Below are 27,761 nucleotides of genomic sequence, written 5' to 3' on the forward strand. Positions count from 1 at the left end.
TATGCTCGGTATGAACCCCGGTGTTCCGATAACGGCCCGAGAACCAGAAGCGCCTAACCCCTCTGATATTCACGCAGGCTTTTATACGATGTATGTATATACAGACGTTATCGAGTATCAACGAGTTGGTGACAGTTTTGCTCCGTTACTGAGATGCGTACATATAACGGGTGAAAACAACAAAGTCGTCACAATTACTTATGATAAGTTGCATTACGTACCTCTCACCAAGAACCACATTACCGATATAGTAATCGATGTCAAAACGGATCAGAACAAGCCTATACCTTTTAGTTACGGGAAATTTATTGCTAAACTACACTTTAGACCCGCTAAACATTCGTTCCGTATGTAAAATGATGGATAGGGGCTACGTTCATCCGCAGACCTACGTGGATTATTATGTCCACCAGGCTGGAAATGGTCTTCCTGGGTTTCAAGGCGCCCCCACCATGTATGGGTCGGGGCTAGGAGGACTGTTCAAGGGTCTTTTTAGAATGGCGGTTCCGTTCCTCAAAAGGGGTTTTGCTATTGCAAAGCCTCATTTAAAAACAGCTGCTAAAGGGTTCGTAAGTGACGTATTCAACAACATTATGAGCAAGACACAAGCTCAGAATCAAGACGGATCGGGGCTTGCGTTGATTGCGTGTAAAAAATCTAAAAGGCTCCCAGGGCGTCGACATGTGGTTCCTAATAAAAGACGTAAGGTTACTAAAATCAAGAACAGTGTGAAAAAGACCGAGCAGAGAGGCAACAGGCACCCTTACATCTCTCACAAGAGAAATCGGATGAACATTTTCTAACATCATGGCGTTCTTACACAGTCTATCCTCAGAGTGTACCAAGACAGAATTGGATATTTTCACATTACCTTTTACCCAAACGAGTATCGAAAAGTACACTTATGTCGAAATACCACCACTTTCCGCTCTTACGGACAACGGGCCCCTGGAGTTCTACGTGGCTGGAAACGGGGAGGATTACCTCGACTTGAACAACACTTTTTTACATCTGACCTGTAAAATCGTGAACCCCGACGGTTCCACTATAGCTAACGATGCAAAGGTTGGGGTCGTTAACTACCCCGTAGCCTCACTTTTTTCACAAGTGGATGTCATGCTCGGGGATCGTCTTATTTCTCAATCTAGCAGTACATACCCATACCGTGCCACCTTTGAAAGTCTTATCAACTATGGAAAAGATACACTGGAAACACAATTTTGCACCGGGCTATTCTACAAAGACACAGCGGGGCATATGGACGCCACAGACCCGGACGGACGAAACGAAGGCCTCAAAAAAAGGGCCAGTTTCAGTGCTGAAAGCAATACCTTCGACCTGATTGGACACATTCACTCGGATATATTTTTTCAGGATAAACTTTTACTGAACGGGATCGATTTGAGGATTAAAATGGTTCGCAGCAAAGCTGAATTCTGTTTGATGAAGGAAGGAAATGCAAATTTCAATCAGAAAATACTCAACGCTTCTCTTTTTGTGAAGAAAGTAACCGTCTCACCGTCTGTAAAAATCGGTCACGGACAAGCACTTCTCACCGCCACAGCCAAGTATCTGATCGAAAGAGTCTGTTTGAAGACCTTAAGTCTAGCTGCAGGGAGCCGCATTTGTTCACAAGAGAACCTCTTCCTCGGTCCCTTACCTAAAACCATTATCTTTGGGATGGTTGACAACGATGCCTTCAGCGGGTCGTACAATAAAAACCCTTTTAATTTTAAACATTACGATGCAGAGTTTATCGCGCTGTACGTAGATGGTACGCAATATCCTGCAAAGCCGTTTCAGCCTGTTTTTCAGTCCGGTAACGTGGTCCGTGAATTCCATTCTTTAATTTTAGCATCAGGAAAGCAGCTGAAAGATCAGGCACTGTCGATAAACAGAGAAGAGTACCTGAATGGATATACTTTATTCGCTTTCAACCTGAACCCCGATGACGATTGTGGGCAACATTTGTCATTAATAAAATCAGGCAATATGCGATTGGAACACAGATTTCGTCAACCACTTCCGATCACGGTGAACCTAATAGTGTATGCCAGTTTTGACAGCATTCTAGAAATAAACAATCGAAGAAACGTGCTCATCGATTACCAGTAACTCATGGATACCAGAGAACTAACGGAGGTTATGAGAAGTTGTCCTGAAATAGATAAAATATTTCATGGCGTGATGGCCTGTGACGAGCTACCTACAAGTACTCTGAGAAAGTTTCCAGCTTTATTCATCGTAAACACACATCCGAGACACATGCCGGGTGAGCACTGGCTAGCGTTATGCCTTAATGACGAAAACACAGGAGAATTTTTTGACTCGTACAGAAACCCTCCAGACTACGAACTCTTTCCTCAATCGATTCATTATTTTTTGACAAAGAACTGTTGCAAAATAAAATATAACCCTGCACAAGTTCAAAACTTTACGTCGGTTTGTTGCGGGCAACACTGTGTGTTTTTTCTGTGTCACAAAGCTAAAGGTTATTCATTTAACCGTATTATGTCTATGTATAGCAAAGATTTAATTAGAAATGATAACACTGTTGTGTCATTCGTTAAAAAAATGTACCCTAGAGTAAATAAAAAGCATTCAATTACATGTGTACAATGTGTTAACTCTCTAGATATGTTTCATTTACATATGTAGTGGAATGTTAAATGACGATGCTTCACAAGAAAAAATGTTAAACAAAAGTTATTTTATTGAAATAAAGGGTAACATAACATAACATGCTTTGTCCCTCGTCATTTTCAAAAACCAAACCAGTCAGTACGGTTAAAAACGGGGGATTTGAAAACTGGCGCAGAATCGTAGTCTTTGCTTTTAGGTGGGGAAACAAGATGAGAGATATCTTTAGATCTTTTTATGTCAGATATTTTGCGTCGAACACCGCCATTAGGTATTGCTGAAAAGGGTATATTTAGGTTGGCTACTGTCTGTAAGAACTCTTTCCAACCTAAAGGCCTCCGTTCGTCGGATACTCGATGAGGGGCCGTGAGATTTTTTAGCAAATCCACCATGTGAGATCCTTTGATAGTGTTTCCTTTAAAAATAAATTCACCGCTATCGTTCCACGCAGCCCCGGCTTTTAAAAGTTTTTCCATAACGTACGAAGCGTTTCTTTTGTTTCTAGCAGAAATGTTAGCGAGGACCTCTTGCACGATCTCGTCTTTGGGGGGTTCGGTCACAGCTGCTTCCGTTTTGCTTTCCAATATTTTAGGTAGAGACAGGTTCAACTGAGCGGTTTCCTGATCTCCTATTTTAACCAAGTTTAAAAAATTTTGCAGCACAGACGTGTAGAGTTTCGCCTTATCGTATTCGTTCAGATCAGTCCTTGATAAAATACCACGTATTGCATCGTCCAAGTTGTTTTCAACAGTCTTTCTTATGGTTTCCTTCTCCGCGGTGATGTTTCTAAGTTTATCGATCTGATGTTGAGGGACTAAATACATTTTCTCAGCAGTCTCCATGTTAATTGTTGCGGGACGCGATTAAGCTGCTTATAAAAGGAATGGCTACACTGAGCAAAGGCAGAAGAAATCCTCCGGATTGATTAATAACTTTCCTTTTTCTTTCAACGGATGCTCTTTTATCAGCAAATAGTTTGATCCATTTTTTTTGTTTTTTTAAAACCCGATACTGTTTTGTCGTCAGTGGTATGTTTCCCCTGAGCACGTTTAAAGCTAGTTCACATATGCTCAGGATGAGATCTGTGGGCGCATCGCGTAATATATCCTTTCTCCTTCGGTATGGAGACCTGTGTAATGAATTCAGCAACGGGAGGGTTTTTTTCAATCGCTCAGACATTTGGTGTCGATACTTTAAAGTTTTTTCTTCTTCTTCGGAACATACACAACCGGTTTCTCCCTCGGAAACAACCCTGAACGGAGACGAAGTTCTTCTGGCGTTTGTGCTTTCAGGTCAACAAATAAATACCCGTAAGGTCTAGAGACGGCATCGAGAAAGCATTCTAAAAAATACTTGCTGTTACCCGGATACATTTGACGAGCCAGTATGCTGATCTGTAATTTATCTCTAGGGTTTTTAAAAAGAACCATGTAGTTGGTGTTCAGGTTGATTGTTCTACTGGTCTTGCCTTGAAAAAACAAGTTTTGAACGAGGTAGATGACGCTCAGATTTCTGTGGTGTGTGTATTTTGTAAAAGCCTTTTCTACTTCGTCATTTTTACTGGCGGTTTCCATCAAGTCATCGATTACCAACAAGTTTTTTTTATTTGGAGGAAATAGTTCGTCATCACACAACGAATCAGGGATTCCTTGAAGAAAAATTATTTTTATTCTGGTCAATAATTCATCGTACAGAGGCTGCCAACACGTATAACACCAGACAATGTTTTCCGGAACAACCGACATTGCCTCTTTACAGTTTTCCAACAGCATTTTGATAAAAAAAGATTTTCCACTATTACTCGGTCCACATACGATACATGAAAAGGGAAGTTGCATCCTAGCGTCAAAAGCAGTCACGTTCATATTTTCCTTTACAAAACACATCAACAGAAACTATATACACATATATACAAGAATAGTCTTAATAGCCGTAAGGGAGAGTTGTAAAATCAGATAATAAAACACGCTTATCGTACACAACCCTGAACCTTTTCAACTGTGATTTGTTTCTCAAATGAAACCCCTTTTTATCTCTCACGATTTGGTTATGCGTGGTTACGAGATGACCTGTATGATCCGGATTTTTCACTTGCTCGTCCACCAGTTCTGTTAGTGATTTCAAATTAACAATTTCAGAATTGATACAATTTAAAGTAATGCCTTTAGCTTTCATGGTTGTTTTTCCTTTCATGGTTTTGTAACCGTAGGTTTTAGGACCTGCGCTTACAAATTCCACGATTTGATCGCCATCATCTAGTTCGCTGGTAAGACCACCCAAGTAATCGCTTAAGGGTGGCATCCAGTCACCTTCCTTACTTTTAAAAATGACGCTATCTGTGTCTGTGTACAAACAACGCTGATCCAATCGATCCATCAAATTGTACAGCTCAAGCCTAGCGTACGCTGCAGTGAAAATGCCGATGAATACATTAGCGTTTAGCGGTTTAATCAATCTCTCGTCTGCGTAACGCCACTGTACCATAGCCACCTCCTCATTCAAAAAAGAGAACTGACTCACATTATAAATATCGGAGAACATGAACTGTAAAAACTCGGCAGGATCACGAATTAAGGTCGTGTTCGATTTGTCTGGTCTTTGACACATCTTACCCCACAACGAATTTAGTGCGAGTTTAGCCACGGATCTTTTGGCAGGATTAACAGTGATAAATTTCGGATCCAACGTAATCCCTTCGTTCTCCTTATATTTGCGAATGTACTCACGTTTAGATGATTCATCAACGACCCAGGCCGGATAACCTGAACTTTCCTGTTTGGTCTTGAGGAACATTTTAATATATCTCGTAAAAAGCTTATCAGACCTTTTAGGAAAGTGCCACACTTCAAACACTTTTAGAATTTTGTAACCTTTTTCGACGGCTTTCTCAATTTCGATAGATGCCCATGTTCCGGTAAGAGCTCTCTCCTGAGCCGTATGCTCGCAATGTTTTAACTGATGTTCAGCACACGTTCTACATAGAGGAAAGAGGAGTTTGCTTTTTACACGAAATGGTAGAACAGGTGCCCACAGACCCCTAGGTGGTAATACCTTTGCTCTAATGATACCAAAGTAATATTTCAGAGGTTGAAAGTCACGATAAATGATGATAGGGTGATCGATCGGGTATGTCTTTGTCTTATTTACGAATGGGTAAAGCGAGGTAAAGTCGAAATAATCGATTCTCTCACCGGGTTGAGCTACATAATGCAAGTTTAACGCGTTTGTTCGACCGCCGTAAAGAGCATCTCGAGGGTTTAAACGCTCAGGAAAGTCAAAGTCTTTTAGAAAATTTTGCACGAGATTGTCGTTTTTCTTCATTTCATTCCACTCGTGTTCCCACATCAGAGTGACTTGCAAATTGAGAGTGTCTTGCAAATTCTTAATTCTCTCCATCGATTTTTGACGGATATCTCCGAAGGTTGCGTTTGATTTGGTAAGAGGATGCGGGGTCATTGAGGGAAAACACTTTTCACAGCCGTGATAAAAACACCCAAGAAACTCAAAAACCTTACGGTTTTCCCCTTCCTCACAGTAACCATCTACGTAATAGGTACCGAACCTGACTTCACCTTCGTTCAACGCGTGGCGAATGGGTAGGTTTTGCGTTTTTGAAACATATTCGAGCCATTGTATGGAAGGTGTTGAGAAAGATTTCTGAGTGGTGATGTAATTATCAAGAGGCGGAATAGCTAAAGTGTCTTTACGCAGGAAGTTGGTTCTAAAGATTTTCATGCACACAGATGCGATCGTTATGCATTTAAAAGGATCGACCTTTGTACTATCCAGAATTTCTTGTCTGAAAGCTATACAACCCTTTCTCAAAATTTCTACATCGTTCACACAGTATTCCGCCATCTCTTTCTTGAAATCAAAGACTTTGTCAGAAACCGTTCTGTACCACTTAAAGAATTCTTCTCTATCCTTAGGCATCATGCCATCTACACCGTAAAACTTAGGGTCAGGATACGGCCCTATGTAATCCTGATGTTCTACGGTGTTCCAGAAATGGGGAAAATAGCCTTTCTTGCTTTCCGAAAAACCCATGGCTTTTGGGATGCTACTCAATTTCATGGGTAAGAACGATAGACTATCAATGTAGGACTGACGAAACGCGGTATCGATGAAACACAAAATTTTACCGCCTTATGCTATGATTTCGGGTGTGATTCCTTCTTTCACTAAATGGTTTAACAAAAGGTATGAATCGAACCCTCTAGCGTTATGGGCTATAAACTTGTATCCGTGGTATGCATTACACCGAAACTTTTTAAAGAAGGCACTGACGCAATCATCCCCTTCAGCCACCCACTCCTCACCCTTAAAATCAATACAGCATATGAAATTAGCTACATGTGTTCCTGTTTCCTGCCTAGTCTCGAAATCGTAAAACACATAATCCGTATTTTCGCTTTCTTTCCTGGCCCTCTGTATAAAACATCTATGCTCGATATCCTCATCGAGTTTTTGGCCACAGAGTATGCATTTCGATTGGGCACATACGTGATTCTCACGATTAGAAGGTTTATCCCTTATCACACGTTTACATTTACCGCAGTAGAATCCCGTTTCACACATAGAATATTCGCCTTTGTGCGATTGAATCTTTGCTTTATGCATCTCGAAACAGTATTGGGAGCTACACAGTCTCTGACACTCTGGACATTTAGTAACATTCTTAGGGTGTTTGTAACAATCGGGGTCGTGACAAACGTTGCAGCTATAAGCGCATTTATGCTTCCATAAAACGTCAAACCCCGAATGGCAGAAATGACAAACATGACTCGTTCCTAAAAGTCCGTTGATACTTTTAACCCCGTAATAGTGGTTGTCATGTAAAAACAAGTAAATGGTTTTTTCGTGGGGAGTCTTGCTAGTTTGAAAGAAAGAGTATCCGGCTTTGCTAGCAGAACAGTGTACGATTACGATTTTGCAATTCAAATGTCTCTCAAATCTCGGTACGTCAGCGAAGCTGACAGCGGTGTTTACCGATAATCCCACATCGTGTTGTAATTTTCTAGCGATTTGTTCGGTTTCAAAATCATTTTTTTCACGATTCAAAAGTTGGCTAACACACAAGGCGAAGCACATGTTGTCTCTGTTGTGAAAAATGTATAGATGCTGCATTTTCTTCTGCAGGGTTTCTGTTTTGAATATATGGCCTATTTTCCTTCTAATTCCACCACCCCGAGGTGGTCGAACGATTTGGACAACTATTTCAAGGGTATTATCGGTAAAAATTTCACGTTTACTCTGAATTGCATTTTCGAGCATGGTCAGAAAAGAACCTAAATCGATGACACCATTGTCTAATTGAACGCGTGATGAAACATTGATCGTATCACCTCTAATTTAAACGGTGACTACATCCTTGGCAGAAATTAAATTGTTAGCGATTTCAATCGCGCTGTTTAAAATCTCTAAAACATAATTATAAAAATCTGCAAAGCTGTCAACGTTCGCGATAGAAGAAAAATTCACTCTTCTCCTAATCTCAGTGTTGTTGAATCTTTCCCGATTAATTATTCTAATATTAGGATCTAATCCATCACCCTCTTGCTCTACTTGGATATCGGGCGAGTTTTCCACTTGAGAATCTTGGGTATTGGGCGAATGTGTGTTTTCCATTTGAGAATCTTGGGTATTATGTGAGTGTATGTTTTCCATTGGGCGGTTGCGTTCATTATCGTTTTTTGTGCAATATTGTCAGGGTTTTCGATTAAGTTAACAAGACCGTCATTTATCCTCATAAGACTTTGATTAAGTTCGTGTATCATATCATGAGAACATAACGGTCTAGGTTCCTGAGCGTTTTCTGGAGTCGAGACGATATTCTGAACGGGAGATAATGACATATTTTCATTGATTTGATTCACCACGTCTATTAAACATGGATTTATCTGCATAGATTCTCTTTGTTCAATTAGGTTATTTTGTAGCTCTAACAGACATTGATTTAATTCGAAAAATATGTCGTGCGACGTCACCGGCGTACTTGATACAGTTTGACTGGAATTTTGACTGGGGTTTTCATTTTGAGTATTGCTCTGTTCTGACGATCTTAAATTTTCATTCAACTGATTGACTGCATCGATTAGATCAGGGTTTATTTGTACTGAATGACCGTGTTCATTTAGGTTATTATGTAACTCTAACAGACATTGATTTAATTCAGAAATTATATCATTTGGCGTCACCGTTGTGTTTGATACGACGTGATTTGGACTCTGATTAGGTCTCTCACTAATGACTTGGTGTGACGGAATTAAACTTTCGTTCAGCCGGTTGATCGCTTCAGTTAAACATGGGTTCAGGAGTGTGTGCGAATCATTTGAAAAACTCTGGTTTCCGTCATAAAAGAAATCATGTGATAATGGAGAATTTTCGGTTCTCTTTTTTTTAGTCTCCATATCCGAACTGCATTTCAGTCGTTTCTGTGCCATATCTATCATACAATTTTCTAATCAACTTTATGCTCACTGTGAGACATCTATTCACATTTTCAAGCGTGCTGTACAGTAAAGGGATAAAATCTGTACCTCGACCAGAATCAAGTGTATAATCAATCTGTCCAAAGTTTTCCAATAAATCAGTCTTTGCTTCGAAGAATTCACGCCACACTGTGCAGATCTGTTGTAGTTCGATGTCTTGTTGAATGTCGGTTTCCGAGATGATTTCCTCTTGGTCTTCTATTGCATCACTCGTATCTATAAGTCACAGAACATGTGAAAGAGCTTTTATTTTTTTTTTTTTTTTGTGCTGTGTAAATAGAATGTAAATATACTACAACTCACCTGAAATATCTCCGTCATAATCACTGTTAGTCACGTTTCCCTCAAATTCTGAATATGATACAAACAATGTTATATTCACATATGAAAGACTTTTACAGCATGAAACATTCACAATTTTATGTTGTGACTTACGTGTGGAACTCAGATTCAAAAGGTCATGAGTGGTTGTTTCGGGAATCTCATCATCAGAAATAATCACCAAGCTGTCTATAAAACAGTAAAACATATTTTTAATAACTTAACATTCTCATTTTAGATCACTACATAGATCTAAGAGACCAATTTTAATTACCTATACACTAGAATCAGATGAGCTTAACTCGGTCTTGCACTGTAATATAAATGTAATGAATATTTACAATTTAGATAAAGTATCGTACCAGATTACATAATGACCAGATAAGTATGATGATTTTTGTACTCAGAATGATTAGTTCTAAGTTTATATCAATATCATTGCCTACTGGATAATTACATAAACATTGTATTTCAATTTATATTTAACTATTAATTGATTAAAATACAAATTTTTACCTGCCGAGAAATCCATGGTGTCTGGAAGTAGTGAAGGATAGACTCTGGAAATTCTGTTGAACTTTGCCGATGTTCAAACTTTCGAAGTAGTGAAGAACTGACTCTGGAAATTCGGTCGAACCTTTTCCGATGTTAAAACTTTCGAAGTGCTCGACTTTATAAACAGGTTCGTATCCATTCGAGTGTGTGTGTGTGTGTGGGGTGTGTTTGTGCTCGGGAATGCATCAGAACGGGGGTTTTACGTTGTTGACCTTTTGACCTAGGCCTGACTCGGAGTGCTTCATATTCTACGTGAAAGGAAAAGATCGTGTGTTCCCGGGACCGAGAACTTGAAAAGCAAAACGGTTCCTTTTTCTGCATCGAAAAAAAACCCGGCTGTACATCCGTTTGACATTACCCAATATTGAATCTTTTCATGTTCTAACATTTTTTCTATTCTTCCCAAAAAAGGGTGAGCTTTTTTCGGCGCGTTAGGACAAACATCAGCCATGTTGTAAGATCGCACACGTTGTTCTAAGTGCAGAGTATTATAAAGCCTAGAGGGATGCTCGACTTTTATAAGCAGGTTCGTATGCATGCGTTTGTCTGTACATGCACGTGTGTGTTTGTGTGTGTGTGTGTGTGTGTGTGTGTGTGTGTGTGTGTGTGTGTGTTTGTGTGATATTTTTGTTTGGATGTGGGATACACATGGCCGTACCAGGTATGGTCACGATTTGGATGTGAACCAGATTTAACATAACTATATATATTTTTATGACCTACCACAGAGTGTTAGAAAAAACATGAGTGTGCAACTTGTGTGTGTGTGTGGTGGGGTGGGGGGGTGGGGGGGGGACACATGGCCGTACCAGGTATGGTCACGATTTGGATGTGAACCAGATTTAACATAACTATATATATTTTTATGACCTACCACAGAGTGTTAGAAAAAACATGAGTGTGCAACTTGTGTGTGTGTGTGGTGGGGTGGGGGGGTGGGGGGGGGGGGACACATGGCCGTACCAGGTATGGTCACGATTTGGATGTGAACCAGATTTAACATAACTATATATATTTTTATGACCTACCACAGAGTGTTAGAAAAAACATGAGTGTGCAACTTGTGTGTGTGTGTGTGGTGGGGTGGGGGGAACACATGGCCGTACCAGGTATGGTCACGATTTGGATGTGAACCAGATTTAACATAACTATATATATTTTTATGACCTACCACAGAGAGTTTCATATTCTATGTGAAAAGAAAGAACATGTGTGCAACGTGTGTGGGGCGGAAAAACACATGGCCGCACCATGTATGGTCACGAATGGATGTGATCCAGATTTAACATAACTATTCATATTTTTATGATCATGACCTTTGATCTAGATATAGAGAGTTAGAATGTGTATCTTTTTGACCTTTGACCGATACCTGTCAAAACTACGGTTACAATATATACAAACTATCTCTCTCTAGCGTATACTTCACAAAGTTTAGTGTTCGAACAGTCTCTTTTATGTATGGTGTGATTGTGAGTGTAAATGGGAACAGGTGTCTCTGATTGGAACCCCGGAGAAGGTGAACGTGTATGTGTTGGAAGTATAGTCCTCTTCGGCCATGTTTGTAATTGTTGGTTTGCTGTGATATGACAATCTAGAGTCTGTGAAGATATGTTTTTTTTTCTCGATCACAACTTATTTTTCTCATGATGTTGAAATGCATGATTAGGCATAATAATGTACATCAGGGATTAGCACATCCCTTTTTACATGAATCAGGGATCAGCATAAGAGAAAATAGCTAGTGTAGAGGATGTGTTACTGTTTTGGTGTTGCAAGATTCTTGGTTTGATCCTGAGTTCAAGTGACTTTTTGTTTGACTATGTTTTGCCCAATTTTCCCCTTTGGGACTACAGTGTCCATGATGGTAGTATGTGACCAGTTTACATGATGTTTGAGAGATGCCACCTAAATGCTTTGCAGCTCAGAAGAGAAATGGTGATGAAAATCTTTGGAAATGGGATATAATTACTGCAGAATCACCATTGTGCCACTGGCACTGGCCATAACAATGTAATGCTAGAATGCTACTACTACGTGATCTCTTGAAATAACTTTTTGTTATCATGATATCACGAGAAAAATATATTTTGATCTCAAGAAAACAACTTTTATTACCTTGAGATCACAAAAAATCTCATGGCTCCACTGAAATATGTAGGGGAGACAGCTCAGAGGAGACATCGGATCAGCTCAGAGGAGACATTTTGCAAACTTTATATTTTTCTGTGATAAGTTGAAATTTGTGTATTTATTAATTATGCATTAGATATTACCTCCATAGCCACCAGCAATAATATCCTAAATGTAGTGAAAACACTAATTAAGAGCATAGTAACATGACCGAAACAAAATCAGACAAGACTTTATCAAACTATCCTAATACATAGAAACTAATCTAACACATAAACACACACACATGCACACACACAAATGTCAACAAAGAAGGGTTTTGAATAAAATTCAAACATTCTAGCACTGTATGCTATTTCTCAGACCATGACCTGAACAAACCATCAACTTATCAGTTTAACCTTCATTTCATTTAGAAGGACTTTTTATTAAATACACCAGTTCAGCAAGAATCTGGAGGTACGGTACTTGTTGTCTCTTTGGACGTGGATTCCCTCGTTGCATCATCGTTCTGGGGGGGAATCCCGGTCATGTGGATTCGTCAGCGGTCTGGCCGGCTTTTGAGTGGCGTCTTGTGAAACCAATCAGGATGACGAATGGTATGAAGGCATACTAGCAGTGTCTCGTAGGTGGGTTGCAAAGCTTGCCGGTGGTTCTTTGGGAGGTTTTGCAGGAACCGGTTGTTACAGACTTGGCTCAGAGCAAGCTGTCATGGAAATCCACCTATAAGAATTTGAAGAGACAGAACTCAGGCAAAACACATTATTTTATTTTTAAGATTCTCAAGAACTGAGAGGCACTCTAAGCCCAGAGCACTTCTGCTGAGGCTCCATTAAAGAGAGGTTTTACAGGGTTTTCTTATACATCATAATTATCATAATTACACGCTTTTACAAAAACAAAATCACATTTATAGAAAACAGGATCTTCAAAAACTGCTTACATGAGAGATACATAAATTAAAATAGACAGTGAGTAGGTGTCTGCCCCTCGTATATCAAAAATGGTTCAACAGCAGAAACAACGTCAGGAAGAAGTCTGGGTCACTCTGTCTGAATCTCTCTATACTTAACATTGTTGTAAGTAGAAAGCAGGAATAGAACAGCACTCATGCACTTATAATTCTTGAGTCAATACAGAAGTTCACAGTTAGCACCTTCTTACATTCTTAAGGTGAATACATGTTTAACTATTAGTTCGCATAATCAAGTAAATACTGATTCATTGCCATTACTGATTATAGGTAAACTTTTTCACCACACAAGTGTGTTCTCGTGATTTCGAGGGGTAAGAACTTCTGGAGCTTTTGGTTGATGAGAACTCCTTGTAGCTGTTGATAGATGGATGTGAACTCCTGAGAACTCGTTGAAGATGTTGATTGAAGAGAACTTCAAGTTACCTTTGTGTCAGTGGGCTTCAACTCTTTCTATCTGGGCCGACCCCAAAGTTCTTGTTTTAATCAGCATGACGTTAGGGAGTGGAGTAAACTGCATTTTCCTCCTCTGACATTAATTAGCATATTATCCTCTGAGTTATGTGCTGTGCAAACTTTCCACAAGGTAAAGTTAGAACTTTGGTCAAAAGTTAGAAAGTTAGAAATTTACTTCATCCCAGCTCTTAGGAAATTAAACAATGATCACACACATACCAAACATCACACACTTTTATCAATACACTCCTTAACCATTACGATACATGTTAAATGATCAAAAGCATAATAAGGAACTGGTGGCTATAGGTATGATACAAATAAGGAATGACATTAAAAGACAACAAGTTTTCAAACCATAGTGCATCACTTTAAGATTCATTGTCCTCTTAGGAAATGTAAAGTAACCTGATGCATTTGTTAAAAGATGGGTTCTGTGGACTATATGAATGGTGGTGAGAGCAGGGAGAACTTTGTGTTCCTGGGGGGAAAGCACAAAGGACATTCAATGAGGGTCCTTGGGGGAATCAACCCTATATTGTTTGCTAGATAGCTTAAAATGGGTAGATGGTAATTATCTCAGCTCATCAATGTCTGAGAGTGAGGATTCGTTGTTTTATGGTTCCTGTGGCAAAATAAGTGGAGTTCTTTTGTAATGTTTGGTCCATCTTTCTGTGATTTTCCTGCTGCCTGTTCACTTACAATCCTACATGACCTTTCTGGACTTCCATAAATATGTTATAATTTCTAAAGTGACAGCTCATCACACAGATGTGTAGCGCAGAGACTCTACATAAACTGATTAAAAATGTGTGTAATCATTGATATGGTGAAGTTTTCTGTTAGGATACATTTATTTAACATTTATGGATAGAGTCCCAAGTGTAAGCATGGTAACAGTCAGTAGGATTTTCTACAAGGAAGTTAGTTAGTTAGTTACCATGCCTACACTGTTTCTATAAATGTTAAATAAATGTCTCCTGTTGTTGGTTACATTTTAGAAACTTTACCCCATACAGTCTTTCCCTCACATGCATATTTTTTTCTTTTTTTCTTTAAGTTAATGAGACAAAAAACGTGTCATGTTACTTAGAAAGTGTACAGTGCAAACTCCTCTGTCCTGAAGACTCAACTCTTGCATATAATCCATAAATATAAACAGTTAAAAAGGGATATGTAAATGGTCTGCACTTATATAGCACTTTTTTACCCTTAGCAGTTCTACAAAGCACTTTACACTGTTTCTTATTCACCCATTCACAGACACACTCAGACACCAATGGCAGCAGAGCTGCCATGCAAGGTGCTAGCCTGCCATCGGGAGCAAATTGGGGTTCATGTCTTTCCCAAGGATACTGGCTGGGGATCAAACCGCCAATCCTGTGATTAGTGGACAACCTGTTCCCCCACCTGAGCCACAGCCAGCCCAACAAAATATGTTGTTCATTAATAAAAAAAAAAAAATTGTAATTGCCTGCATAGTAAGAGGTATATTATCTCTGACATAAAAACTTGTAAACTACTCAAAATACCATAATTCTTTGTTTATTTAGGCTATATTCTTATTATGTTAGCAGCTGCTGCAGTTGCAGTTAAAGAAATTTTAAAATTTTGGGGTGCTGTGGCACCCTCAGCTCCCCAAATGCATCAGTAGCAAGGTGTTTCAGCCTGCAGACCCTCCACTCACAGGATTATTTTTTGTTTTTCACAAGATTGTGTGTAAATTCTAGATACTGTTGTGTGTGAAAATCCCAGGAGATCACCATTTCTGCAATACTCAAACCAGCCCATGTGGTACCAAAAACAATGCCATGGTTAAAGTCACAGAGGTCATATTTTTCTTCATTCTGATGTTTGATATGAACATTATATGAAGCTCTTGACCTGTATCTGCATGATTTTATGCATTGTGCTGCTGCCACATGATTGAATGATTGGACTGCATAAATGAGCAGGTGTACAAGTGTTCCTATTTAAGTGGACAATGAGTGCACATGCTGCATAAGTAATGCAGAAGATATATGCAACAGGTGCAGTAAAGGTGAACAAGGTGAAACCAGTTGATATTCAAAATGTTTGATGAAATATCAGTCATTCATTCCTTAGGTTTCCAAAATTCTGAGATTGAATATGAGCTATTTTCCCTACATTTCCTCACCTTGCCCCCATAAGAACAACTAGTAATGCAAACTGGTAAAGGCTTAGTGGTTAGCATGTTCGCCTCACACCTCCAGGGTCGGGGGTTTGATTCCCACCATGACCATGTGTGTGTGGAGTTTGCATGTTCTCCCTGTGCTGTGTGGGTTTCCCCCGGGTACTCTGGTTTCCTCCCCCAGTCCAAAGACATGCATGGTATGCTGATTGGCATGTCCAAAGTGTCCGTAGTATGTGAATGTTTATGTGTTTGTGTGCCCTGGGATGGATTGGCACCCTGTCCAGGGTGTACCCTGCCTTGTGCCATAGGCTCCAGGTTTCCCCGTGACCCTGAAAAGGATGGATGGATATTTTGCATACAAAGGCAAAGTGTAAATGCAGACAGTGTATTTATAATGTACAGAACTAATTCTATAATAAGATATATTGCAAAAGGAAGGCAATATGAAAGGCAACATGAAACATGAAAGGCAATATAGACATAGTAATTTAAGAAAAATAATGATCTAATTGAAAATATATTGTGAGGTTTAAAGTATGTATGTATGTTAGGCAATTCTGATGAAGAGTATGCATCGGTGTTTTTCCACTCTAAGGTTTAGTTTATTCTTTCAAAAATAATATATCAGAATTTCAGCTTTCATTTCCTGATAGTTACATTATTATTTACATAATTTTTTTTACATTATTTACATCAAAGACTTCAACCTGAGCTTTCAATAGAGAAGATGCCAAAGCTTTGGAATACATCTGACCTGTTCCGAAGACAAGGCTCCCCTCCCTGAACAATTATAGACTAGTAGCCCTCATATCACATGTTATGAAGGTCCTGGAGAGACTAGTGCTGTTCCATATCAGACCTTTGGTCAGCTTTTTTTCTGGATCCTCTGTAGTTTGCCTACCAGTCACAGGTAGGCATGGATAATGCTACTATGCCATGAAGGTCCGGAGAGACTAGTGCAAAAGGCCCACTTCCATCTGGACTGCAACAACACCACAGTGAGAATCACTTTCTTTGGTTTCTCGAGCTCATTAACACCAAGCAACTTTTCCTGATGAGAAGGAAGATGAGAAGAATACAGGTGGACATGTCCCTGATCTCCTGGGTCACTACCCGTTGGACAGACCCCAGTTTGTGTGGCTGGGTACCTGCCTGTCTGAGCACCTGCTGAGCAGCACTGGAACACCACAGGGAACCATGCTCTCCCCCGTCGCTTTACCCTGTACACTGTAGACTTTCAGTACAGGTCGTATCTCAGAAATTTTCTGACCACTCAGTGTTGGCTGGTTGCATCAGGGATGGTCAGGAAAAGAAGTAGAGGGATCTGGTCAACAACTTTGTAGAGCGGTGGGGGAAGAACCATCTGCTCCATAATATGGCCAAGACCAAGGAGATGGTGGAGCACTACAGGAGGAAGAGGACCACATCCAGTCCCATTACTTTCATGGGTCAGGACGTTAAGTTGGTTGACACCTACAGTACATATATCTTGGTGTATATCTCGACAACACGCTGGATTGGAAAAACTCAGAGGCTGTGTACAGGAAAGGGATGAGCAGACTCTACTCAGGTCCTTTAATGTTTGCAGCAAGATGTTAGAGATCTTCTACCAGTTTGTGGTAGCCAGTGCAGTCTTCTTTGCAGCAGTATGCTGGGGAGGTGGCATTAGAGCTGGAGATGCAAAAAATAACAAACTAATCAAGAAGGCTGGCTCGCTCTTGGGCTGTTCTCTGGATGGTTTTGAGGTGGTGGTGGAAAAGAGCCACTCAGCCATTCTGGACAATAAATGGCATCCTCTCCATGACCTACTGGTTAACCAATGGAGCTCCTTTAGTAGAAGTCTCATTCAGCCCTGCTGTGGAAAGAAATGGTAAAGGAGGTCATTTGTACCAACAGCGATCATACTGTGCAACAGTTCATGACTGTGCTGGGATACTATTTTGCACTGAGCCAGTCTGGGTCTGAGCACACTTATATCATTATGATGCAGTTTTTTGTTTTGAAGAAAATCGGAGCAAACGTGCCCTTGCACAGCACAATGGAGTACATCATCGTAACGTTACTTGAAAATTTTTTTTTTAACTTTTGGTGTGTTATTTTTTATGATATTATTATCTCTATACATTATCTTTATATTATCTTCATTATCTCTATACATGATTGTGCTTTTTTTTATCTAAAGCGACTTGAGAAGCTTCTTTTAAAGGGGCTGTAAACAAAATTCCCCCACTGGCCCTTATCTGTCATGGCCCAAAATAATCTCCATCCCTGAATTGGCTACATCACTCCTCTCCTCTTCACCAATAGATGGTGTGTGCTTGGCATTCTGGCACACTATGGCTGCTATCACATCATCCAGGTGGATACTACACACTGGTGGTGATTTGAGATTTCCCTCCATACAATGTAAAGCACTTTGAGTGTCTAGAAAAGCACTATATAAATTAAAGGAATTATCATTAAAGTTTATTTTTATTGTGGCTTATTTGTACTCATTTGGGACACAGTGACATATGGCCCTCTCACACCTAATAGACTGCCTAATAGATTGCCTAATAGATTTATATGCCTAATAGATGTGTGAGCACACAGTGCATCACAACTTGCATAAGCATATGGGGCTACTTAGCCGCAGACCGGTCAGAGTGCCCATGCTGACCCTGTCCACTGCCGAATGCACCTAGAATGGGCATATGAGCATCAAAACTGGACCATGGAGCAATGGAAGAAAGTGGCCTGGTCCGATGAATCACATTACCTGGGGAAGAGATGGTACCAGGATATATTATCGGATGTAGGCAAGCTGGTGGAGGCAGTGTGACACTCTGGCCAATGTTCTGCTGGGAAACCTTGGGTCCTGGCATTCATGTGGATATTACTTTGATACATACCAGCTATCTAAACATGGTTGCAGGCCAAGTTGCATACCCCTTCACGGCAATGGTATTCCCTAATGGCAGTGGCCTCTTTCAGCAGGATAATGCATCCTGTCACACTGCAAAAATTGTTCAGGAATGGTTGGAGGAACATGGCAAAGAGTTCAAGGTGTTGACTTGGCCTCCAAATTCCCAAGATCTCAGTCTGATTGAGCATCTGTGGGATGTGCTGGACAAACAAGTCCAATCCATGGAGGCCCCACCTCGCAACTTACAGGACTTAAAGGTTCTGCCGCTAATGTATTGGTATTGGTGCCAGATACCACAGCACACCTTCAGAGGTCTTGAAGTGCAATTTAGACTAAGTATTCTGGTCATCTTAAAAGAATGTCAGTGGATGGGTCCTTTTCCAGTTGCACATCCAGAAAATATTTTAGATCACTCAGTCCATCCTTATTAGAAATGACCATGTACAGGCTTTTATGTCCATTTAGAAAAGTAATGGGTTGACATGTTGTAACTTTTAAATTGTGCAAGAATTTGTTGAAAAATTTCATCTGGAATTTGAGTTAGTATTTCAGTGGGACAATTACAAGCAGAAACAGTGGAATATCCAGGATTGTTTTCTTTATGTATATTTGGAAGAAGATAGTTGCAACAAGAAATAGAAATAAGTGGGGCAGTGATGTCATTGTCAGTCTCTCTCTTTCTCTCACTAACTCACTCATTACGGGAGACACTGAAAGAACAAAGAGACACACCCTTGGAAACTCTGGGTAATCCAACGCAGTGGCCTGTACCATGAAGCCAGTTTAGGTGGCTAGCCAGGTAAGTTTCAGTTTATTCTGTGCCAACCCTTGGTTTTAGGTAACATTAAAGTGGCTCGTCTTTTTTTTAATCGGTATAGTAACTTAAGCTCCACTGCTAACCTGTTCCCGGGCAAGTTACGTTCTGCATAAAAGAACTCAAACCCAACTTGGACCAATCAGCTGTGAGCATAAGTCCCGCAACTAATTCAGTTTAATGTCTATTGCAATGGCTTCACAATTTCTTTGTAATCCTGTGGACATCTCAGTGCAAATTGTAAGAAGAGCACTTTGCAGAGAAAGAGTTTTTAGGGCTAGACAAAATCCCCTGGCTTTATCTGATACTTACGTCCATGAAAGATCTTGATTTTAAAAAAAAAAATTTACCGGAAACTCTGATCTGCACCACCTTAAACCACAGGTTTGATCACAATGCCATTTATTTCTTTTCTTTTTAGATCTTTCATGGCTATGTATTCTTCTATAGGTAGATTGAGGTTTTTGGCTGAGTTTTTTTCCCACCCCTCACAGCCGATGTGGACTTTTGTCCTAAATGTCCTGTTTCTCTGAAAGATTTTGTGCACTACACTTAATTTTTCATTGATCTAATATATCATATGTGACAGCTGCCAGGGAGAAATTTTAGTGCGTTTGTTTTGGGCAAGTAAATCATTGTCAAAGTCTGTAGCATTGGGCAGAAACATGTAATCCATAATCAAAAGGAGAAACAGGTGTACGATCAAATTATTCTTCTCTTTTGCCTAGGGCTCAAAATCACTAAACCCACCCCTGCTTTTCAATGCCATCAAAAGGAACTGAGAGGCTCACTGGAAATGTTTGTGCAAATGCAATGGATACAAACACCTGCAGAGAAAGGGGAGGGAGGGGGAAAGAGGGTTTAAGATGAATTTATAGTTTTCATGCAGCTCTGCAGCATGAAAGTCCTTATGCTGCACACATTGATTTGCTCCGTCCTTTATTGTGTTCTGTAACGTGTGTATATATGCAGCCAAATACAAATGCGTATGTATTCTCAACCTGTAGTTTATATGGGGCAGGTGGGAAGCATCAAATAGGGATAATCCATTATCAAACACACAAAAGACAGGCGAGGGTCAAAGCCGGGGTGGGGGTTTAATACAGTCAACAACGGCTTAGAAATGAATATGCATAGAATGAGCCTTCGAAATCACACAGAGAAGTGAGGATTTACAGTGCATCCGGAAAGTATTCACAGCGCTTCACTTTTTCCACATTTTGTTATGTTACAGCCTTATTCTCATATGGATTAAATTCATTATTTTCCTTAAAAATTTTACAAACAATACCCCATAATGACAATGTGAAAGAAGTTTGTTTGAAATCTTTGCAAATTTATTAAAAATAAAAGACAAAAAAAGCACATGTACATAAGTATTCACAACCTTTGCCATGACACTCAAAATTGAGCTCAGGTGCATCCTGTTCCCACTGATCATCCTTGAGCTGTTTCTACAACTTGATTGGAGTCCACCTGTGGTAAATTCAGTTGATTGGACATGATTTGGAAAGGCACACACCTGTCAATGTAAGGTCCCACAGTTAACAATGCATGTCAGAGCACAAACCAAGCCATGAAGTCCAAGGAACTGTCTGTAGACCTCCGAGGCAGGATTGTATCGAGGCACAGATCTGGGGAAGGGTACAGAAACATTTCTGCAGCATTGAAGGTCCCAATGAGCACAGTGGCCTCCATCATCCGTAAATGGAAGAAGTTTGGAACCACCAGGACTCTTCCTAGAGCCGGCTGCCCGGCCAAACTGAGCGATAGGGGGAAAAGGGAGTCAGGGAGGTGACCAAAAACCTGATGGTCACTCTGACAGAGCTCCAGTGTATCTCTGTGGAGAGTGGAGAACCTTCCAGAAGAACAACCATCTCTGCAGCACTCCACCAATCAGGTCTGTATGGTAGAGTGGCCAGATGGAAGCCACTCCTCAGTAAAAGGCACATGACAGCCCACCTGGAGTTTGCCAAAAGGCACCTGAAGGACTCTCAGACAATGATGAAACAAAGATTGAACTCTTTGGAATGAATGACAAGCGTCATGTCTGGAGGAAACCAGGCACCACTCATCACCTGGCAATACCATCCCTACAGTGAAGCATGGTGGTGGAAGCATCATGCTGTGGGGATGTTTTTCAGCGGCAGGAACTGGAAGACTAGTTAGGATCGAGGGAAAGATGAATGCAGCAATGTACAGAGACAACCTTGATGAAAACCTGCTCCAGAGCGCTCTGGACCTCAGACTGGGGTGAAGGTTTATCTTCCAACAGGGCAACGACCCTAAGCACACAGCCAAGATAAAAAAGGAGTGGCTAAAGGACAACTCTGAATGTCCTTGAGTGGCCCAGCCAGAGCCCAGACTTGAACCCGATTGAACATCTCTGGAGAGATCTGAAAATGGCTGTGCACCGATGCTCCCCATCCAACCTAATGTAGCTCGAGAGGTCCTGCAAAGAAGAATGGGAAAAATTGCCCAAAAATAGGTGTGCCGAGCTTTTAGCATCATACTCAAAAAGATTTGAGGCTGTAATTGGTACCAAAGGTGCTTCAACAGAGTATTGAGCAAAGGCTGTGAATACTTATGTAAATGTGCTTTTTTTTGTTTTTTATTTTTAATAAATTTGCAAAGATTTCAAACAAACTACTTTCATGTTGTCATTATGGGGTATTGTTTGTAGAATTTTGAGGAAAATAATGAATTTAATCCATACTGGAATAAGGCTGTAACATAACAAAATGTGGAAAAAGTGGAGCGCTGTGAATACTTTCCGGATGTACTGTAAATACACAGACTGATCATGAACTAAACAAGTAACAGATGGAATGACACAGATACAACACAAGGGGTATCGAAAGAAACAGAAAATGAAAATAATGAAGAGCATTTTGATCTGAAGGGATTCGTGAGAGTAGTGGAGTTGTGGACATGGTTAAGTTGCCAGGGTGCAGAACGTGACCTACAGAGTGTTCAAATGATATATGACACATTGATATACATCATGTATTTTTGACACTGACATTCATTGCCTACAAGGTGCTGTATATAAGTTGTATGTGAACATTTTTTCTGTGAGACTGGGTTGCATTATGTGGTTTATGTTTTTTGCTTTCTCATTTTGCAGGAATATCTACAATAGGCAGCCTTCTTTAGAATAAAAGTGTATTTTAATTTATACTAATACAAAGAGATTCTAGTCACTTAAATGTGGACCTTTGACAGTAAATCCAGTTTTGTCCTGGAGCAGTAACAGTGATTTACAATATTTATAGCCACAGTGGTGGCTTGGCGGTTAATGCACTGGGTTACTGATCAGAAGGTCAGTGGTTCACTGCCAAGCTGCTTGAGCCCTTGAGCAAGGCCCTCTCTGCTCCAGGGGTGCTGTATCATGGCAGACCCTGCAACTTCCTAAAATATATGCGAAGAAAATAATTTCACTGTGTATATGTAATAAATAAAGACTCTTTATATAATTATTTACAATAGAATAATGTAAGTAGTGCAGACTAGAAAGGTTAGAATGTGAAAAGGAGTACCATTTGTTTCTCCTTCAGTCTGCTCTATTACTAGGTTCTTCTGCTTCTGTCTCTGGTTCTTACAGCTGGTAACCAGCCGATAACATAAAATACCATATGTTTGTTCTTGTTAACTAGCCTAGCAGTCTGTCTGATGAATTTGTAACTAACATTACTTAGCTAGAACCAAAGTCTTCTGGTTCACTGGAAAATTTAGCTAGCCTGTTTATCTCTTATTTTTACCTTTTCTGGGTACATATTGCTATGATGTTTGACAAAATCATGATATTAAGTTTTTAAAATTGAGATAGGATATAAGCATAGCTCTACTATCTAAGCATTAATTCCAAATTTAGTCACTGTTATTGTCAAACACACTTGCATGCATCAAATCTTCTCAGTTATAGTTCACTCTTGTTCTCAGTCCAAAAAATTCTCCTTCACTTTTTGTCCTGTATAATGCTAAGATCTACTGTTTTATTAGCTAAACAGGTGATATGTATTCTAGCACAATCAAAGAAAGGAAAAAAGGTTGTACAGAAAGGGAAAATGTACATTTATTTAATTAACAATAAATAATCGGTATTCCTTTTTAATTGTAGTTGGCAAAAAAATACAACATGGTGGTAGTGTCTCCCATTCTGGAGAGGGATGAGATCCATGGAGGAACACTGTGGAACACAGCAGTTGTTGTCTCAAATACTGGGACTGTCCTGGGAAAAAGCCGGAAAAATCATATTCCACGTGTGGGAGACTTCAATGAGGTCAGTTTGACTCTTATTTGCTCCATCAGTTACACAGTGCCTGTTGCACAAAGACAAGTGTCAGGTGAAGGAATCCGGTGAAGAAGCACAATACAGCATTCACTGATTTTATATGTTTTTAAGCAATGTCTTGCTTGTCTGTTTATTTTTAACTAATATGCTTTTGGATGATTCCTATCACTTTTCTTTTCATACTGTATACTTTACTTTTATACTTTATAAGGCATTACTTAAAGAACATTCAGTCACCCTTCAGTCATCCCTCTGGCCAGTCACCTTTCAGTAACCACCATTCAGTGGCCGCTTTCTGACGAAGAATTTGTGACACTAATGATCACAAACCATCTGACAACTCATCCTTGGCGACCTTGCATTATATGTTAACTATGATTGATGCAATATCAGATTGTATCAGTAAATAATCTGGTTCCTTCCAGCTTGATTTTGGCTTAAGGCACTCCTCTACTTAAGACATCCACTCTCATAATTTTTTTTAACTATAGACCTGTTGTTGTCCTCCCATTCTTATCCAAAACCTGTGATGTTATGAAACAGCCATTTTCTCATTTCCAAACAAGTTTCCCTGTTTTAAAGCCTGAGTGTGATCATTATACTAGGGTGATAGTTCTTTGTCCCTACTTTTGTTTCTTTCTTTGAAATGGGGAAGCATTCGTTCACTTCATCAAGTTCTTTGGAGTATTCATGTACACTTAACTCAGAATTAGCTCAGAATGTTCCAGTCTGCTTTAGTTCTATGAAGACAAGTCCACAAAATATTCTTATTTAATCTACCTGGAATTTTTCTTGCTCTGAAAAGTTCTTGCTCTAAATGGTTTATCTACTGCATGTCTTGATGTTCACCTGAAGCAGTATAGTTTATTCTTATCTCATCTGAGCAGGGATCCTATTATTGCAGAGGATCACTCACAGCTCAGCCCGGGGAAGTTGTTTTTCACAGTTGTTAAGCACAGTGGTGCTTAAAAGTTTGCGAATTGTCTATATTTCTGCATAAATGGCCTAAAACAGCATCAGATTTTCATACACGTCCTAAAAGTAGATAAATAGAAGACGGTTAATCAAATGAGATGAAAATCTCATGATCCAGTATTACATATCTTTGAGTGGCAAAAGTATGTGAACCTTTGCTTTCAGTATCTGGTGTGACCCAGTGTGTGAATGTGTATGTGATTGTTCCCTGCGATGGATTGGCACTCTGTCCAGGGTGTACCCCGCCTTGTGCCCGATGCTCCCTGGGATAGGCTCCAGGTTCCCCCGTGACCCTGAAGAGGATAAGCGGTATAGAAGATGGATAGATGGTGTGACCCAGTGCAGCAATGACTGCAACTAAACGTTTCCGGTTGATCAGTCCTGCATATCGGCTTCAAGGAATTGTAGCCCATTCCTCAGTACAGAACAGCTTCAACTCTGGAATGTTGATGGGTTTCCTGACATTAACTGCTTCCTTCAAGTTCTTAATCTCTATTGGATTAAGGTCAGGACTTTGACTTTGACAATTCCAAAACTTTAACTTTATTCTTCTTTAACCATTCTTTAGTAGAATGACTTGGGTACTTAGGGTCAATCAGAATGTTTACATGGACAACAATAATCCAATATTAACCCAATTAAGACAATACTCTGATTAAGAAACTACCATGTAACAGCAATTTTTTATTACCTTAATCTGATTAAAGTCATACTCGAAGTAAACACAAATCGAATTAAGAGATGTGGAGTACTCCTGTTTTTGTCGCATTATCGACATGTATTACAGACATGTAAACAACTTAATCACACTATTAACGTTGTGTGGGAGTTTTCACCGCATTTTGTGACAGGACACGATCACACACGGCAGTTTTACAACAAAGAAGAGAGCACGGCTGCGTCTGAAACCGCGTACTTACCTACTATATAGTAGGCGAAATACACGTATCTCGGCTACTATATAGTAGGAAAGTATGCTGTTTGGGATGCAGCCCACTGCTTCAAGCAGTCGTCTATTTGCACGTATAGCAAATAATTAACCGCACTTGATGCGTTCGTAAAAATTTTAAATAAAAACACCCAAAACTGTATACGGTGCCATAACGAAGACGAACTGTATGTTGATACGTGAAATTCTGGAGGGAACATCGGACGGTGTGGCGCGGTGACGTAATGACGTGCCGTTAATCAATCTATGTTCTATTACATGTAAAATGGGAACATAAGTTGTCCAGGCCCAACTGTAGCAAAACAGGCCCAAACTATGATTCTACCACCACCATGTTTCACAGATGGGATAAGGTTCTTATGCTAGAATGCACCGTTTTCCTTTCTCCATAAACAACGCATCTCATTTAAACCAAAAAGTTATATTTTGGTCTCATCTGTCCACAGAATATTTTTACAATAACCTTCTGGCTTGTGCAAGTGATTTTTTTTTTTTTTAGCAAACTGCAGAAGGACAGCAATGTTAATTTTGGAGAGCAGTGGTTCTCCTTGCAACCCTACCATACACACCATTGTTGTTCAGTGTTCTCCTGATGGTGGACTCTTGAACATTAACAATAGCCAGTGTGAGAGAGACCTTTAGTTGCTTAGAAATTAATCTGGCTTCCTTTGTGACCTCGTGGATTATTACATATCTTGCTCTTGGAGTGATCTTTTTTGGTCTCCACTCCTGGGAAGGGTAACAATGGTCTTGAATTTCCTCCATTTTTACACAATCTGTCTGATTGTGGATTGCTGGATTCCAAACTCTTAGAGATGGTTTCATAACCTTCTCCAGCCTGATGAGCATCAACAACTCTTTTTCTGAGGTCCTCAGAAATTTTATGATACACTTCCACAAATATGTTGTGAAGATCAGACTTTGATAGAGTCGTGATCTAGAAATAAAAGAGTGCTCACTTACACCCAATTTTCATCCCATTGATTGAAAACACCTGTCTCTAATTTCACCTTCAAACTAAGCTGCTAATCCAGAGGTTCACATATTTCTGCCACTCACAGATATGTAATACTGGATCTTTTTCCTCAATAAATAGATGACCAAGTATAATATTTGTCTCATTTATTTAACTGGATTCTCTTTGTTTATTTTTAGGACTTGTGTGCAAATCTGCTGATGTTTTAGGTCATATTTATGCAGATGTATAAAATATTGTAAAGAGTTCACAAACTTTCAAGCACTACTGTATAACCCATAAACTCTAGAAAAGTGTTCCTGACAAAAATCAGGGTGTTGTTAAATCCAGTTTATAGTTTTTCTTGTAAATATAGGCTATATTGTTTATAGTGATTGTCAAAGATTTATAGTTAATTCTTATCAAACAGATAGTTCAGGTCCTTGATTATGTTACATCCCTCCGCTGTCTAGGGTCAAGGAAGCAGTAACAAGCGTACCTATTAGGAAAAGCAATTTTAATGAAAACATGTAAAAGGCAACCAAGAGCACTCCTCTCCTTTCAATAAACTCAACTTTCCTCAACTTTCAATAAAATAAAATAAAATTAACAACAAAATTCTTCCCTTCCTCCCTCTCTAACCAAACACAGGAGAAAACAGGAGCAGGAAAAAAAAGGCATCCGCCTCCCTACCATTTCCAAAATAATAATAAAATTATCAACAGCTTCCTAAATGTCAGTGAACTTAACCAACAACTTAAACATTACCAAATTTACTTTAGCCAACAATATGTTGTACACAAGGGAAAAACACACAACAGCACAGTTGCTAGGATCTGGTACAGGAGAAGCCAACCTCAGCAGCCTGGAGACAAACAAAGGCCTTTCCAAACTGCAGTTCCTCTCCAGGTTTATCCTCAAGCCCTCCTGCAGCCAATCAGAGCAAGCCAGCCATTGATGGTAAATAGAGTCCGCTGGTCTCCATTAAGCTTTGCAGTGAGAAGAGAGAGGAGAGAGAAAGCGAGAGAGAGGAAAACACACAAAAAAAGTGCACGCATCTAGTAAAAGAAAATAATTATGCCCTGGGACGTAACAACCCCATCACCAAATTTACAACCTGTGTCTCGTAAATACTTAAATTTCTT

General features: G+C 39.7%; 1 protein-coding gene and 1 long non-coding RNA gene across 4 annotated transcripts in view; one reads left to right on the forward strand and one right to left on the reverse strand.

Moving 5' to 3' along the window:
- The window catches only part of upb1 (ureidopropionase, beta), a 120,982-nt gene that overhangs the window by 44,896 nt on the left and 48,325 nt on the right, over nt 1-27,761 (forward strand). For both annotated transcript variants that reach the window (XM_017466811.3, NM_001200395.1), the window contains 1 exon segment: nt 23,564-23,725. In XM_017466811.3, coding sequence (XP_017322300.1) covers nt 23,564-23,725 — 162 coding nt within the window.
- LOC128632847 (uncharacterized) lies at nt 7,732-10,794 on the reverse strand. 2 transcript variants are annotated; one of them, XR_008396444.1, is made up of 4 exons: nt 9,727-10,794; nt 9,567-9,641; nt 9,435-9,482; nt 7,732-9,347 (listed from the first exon to the last, which is right to left on the reverse strand). It is a non-coding gene; the product is annotated as an uncharacterized LOC128632847 (long non-coding RNA). The 2 variants fall into 2 exon arrangements; XR_008396443.1 differs by having other exon boundaries at nt 9,567-10,794.

This window comes from Ictalurus punctatus, chromosome 5 (assembly GCF_001660625.3).
Source record: "Ictalurus punctatus breed USDA103 chromosome 5, Coco_2.0, whole genome shotgun sequence".
In the NCBI taxonomy this organism is placed as follows: Eukaryota; Metazoa; Chordata; class Actinopteri; order Siluriformes; family Ictaluridae; genus Ictalurus; species Ictalurus punctatus.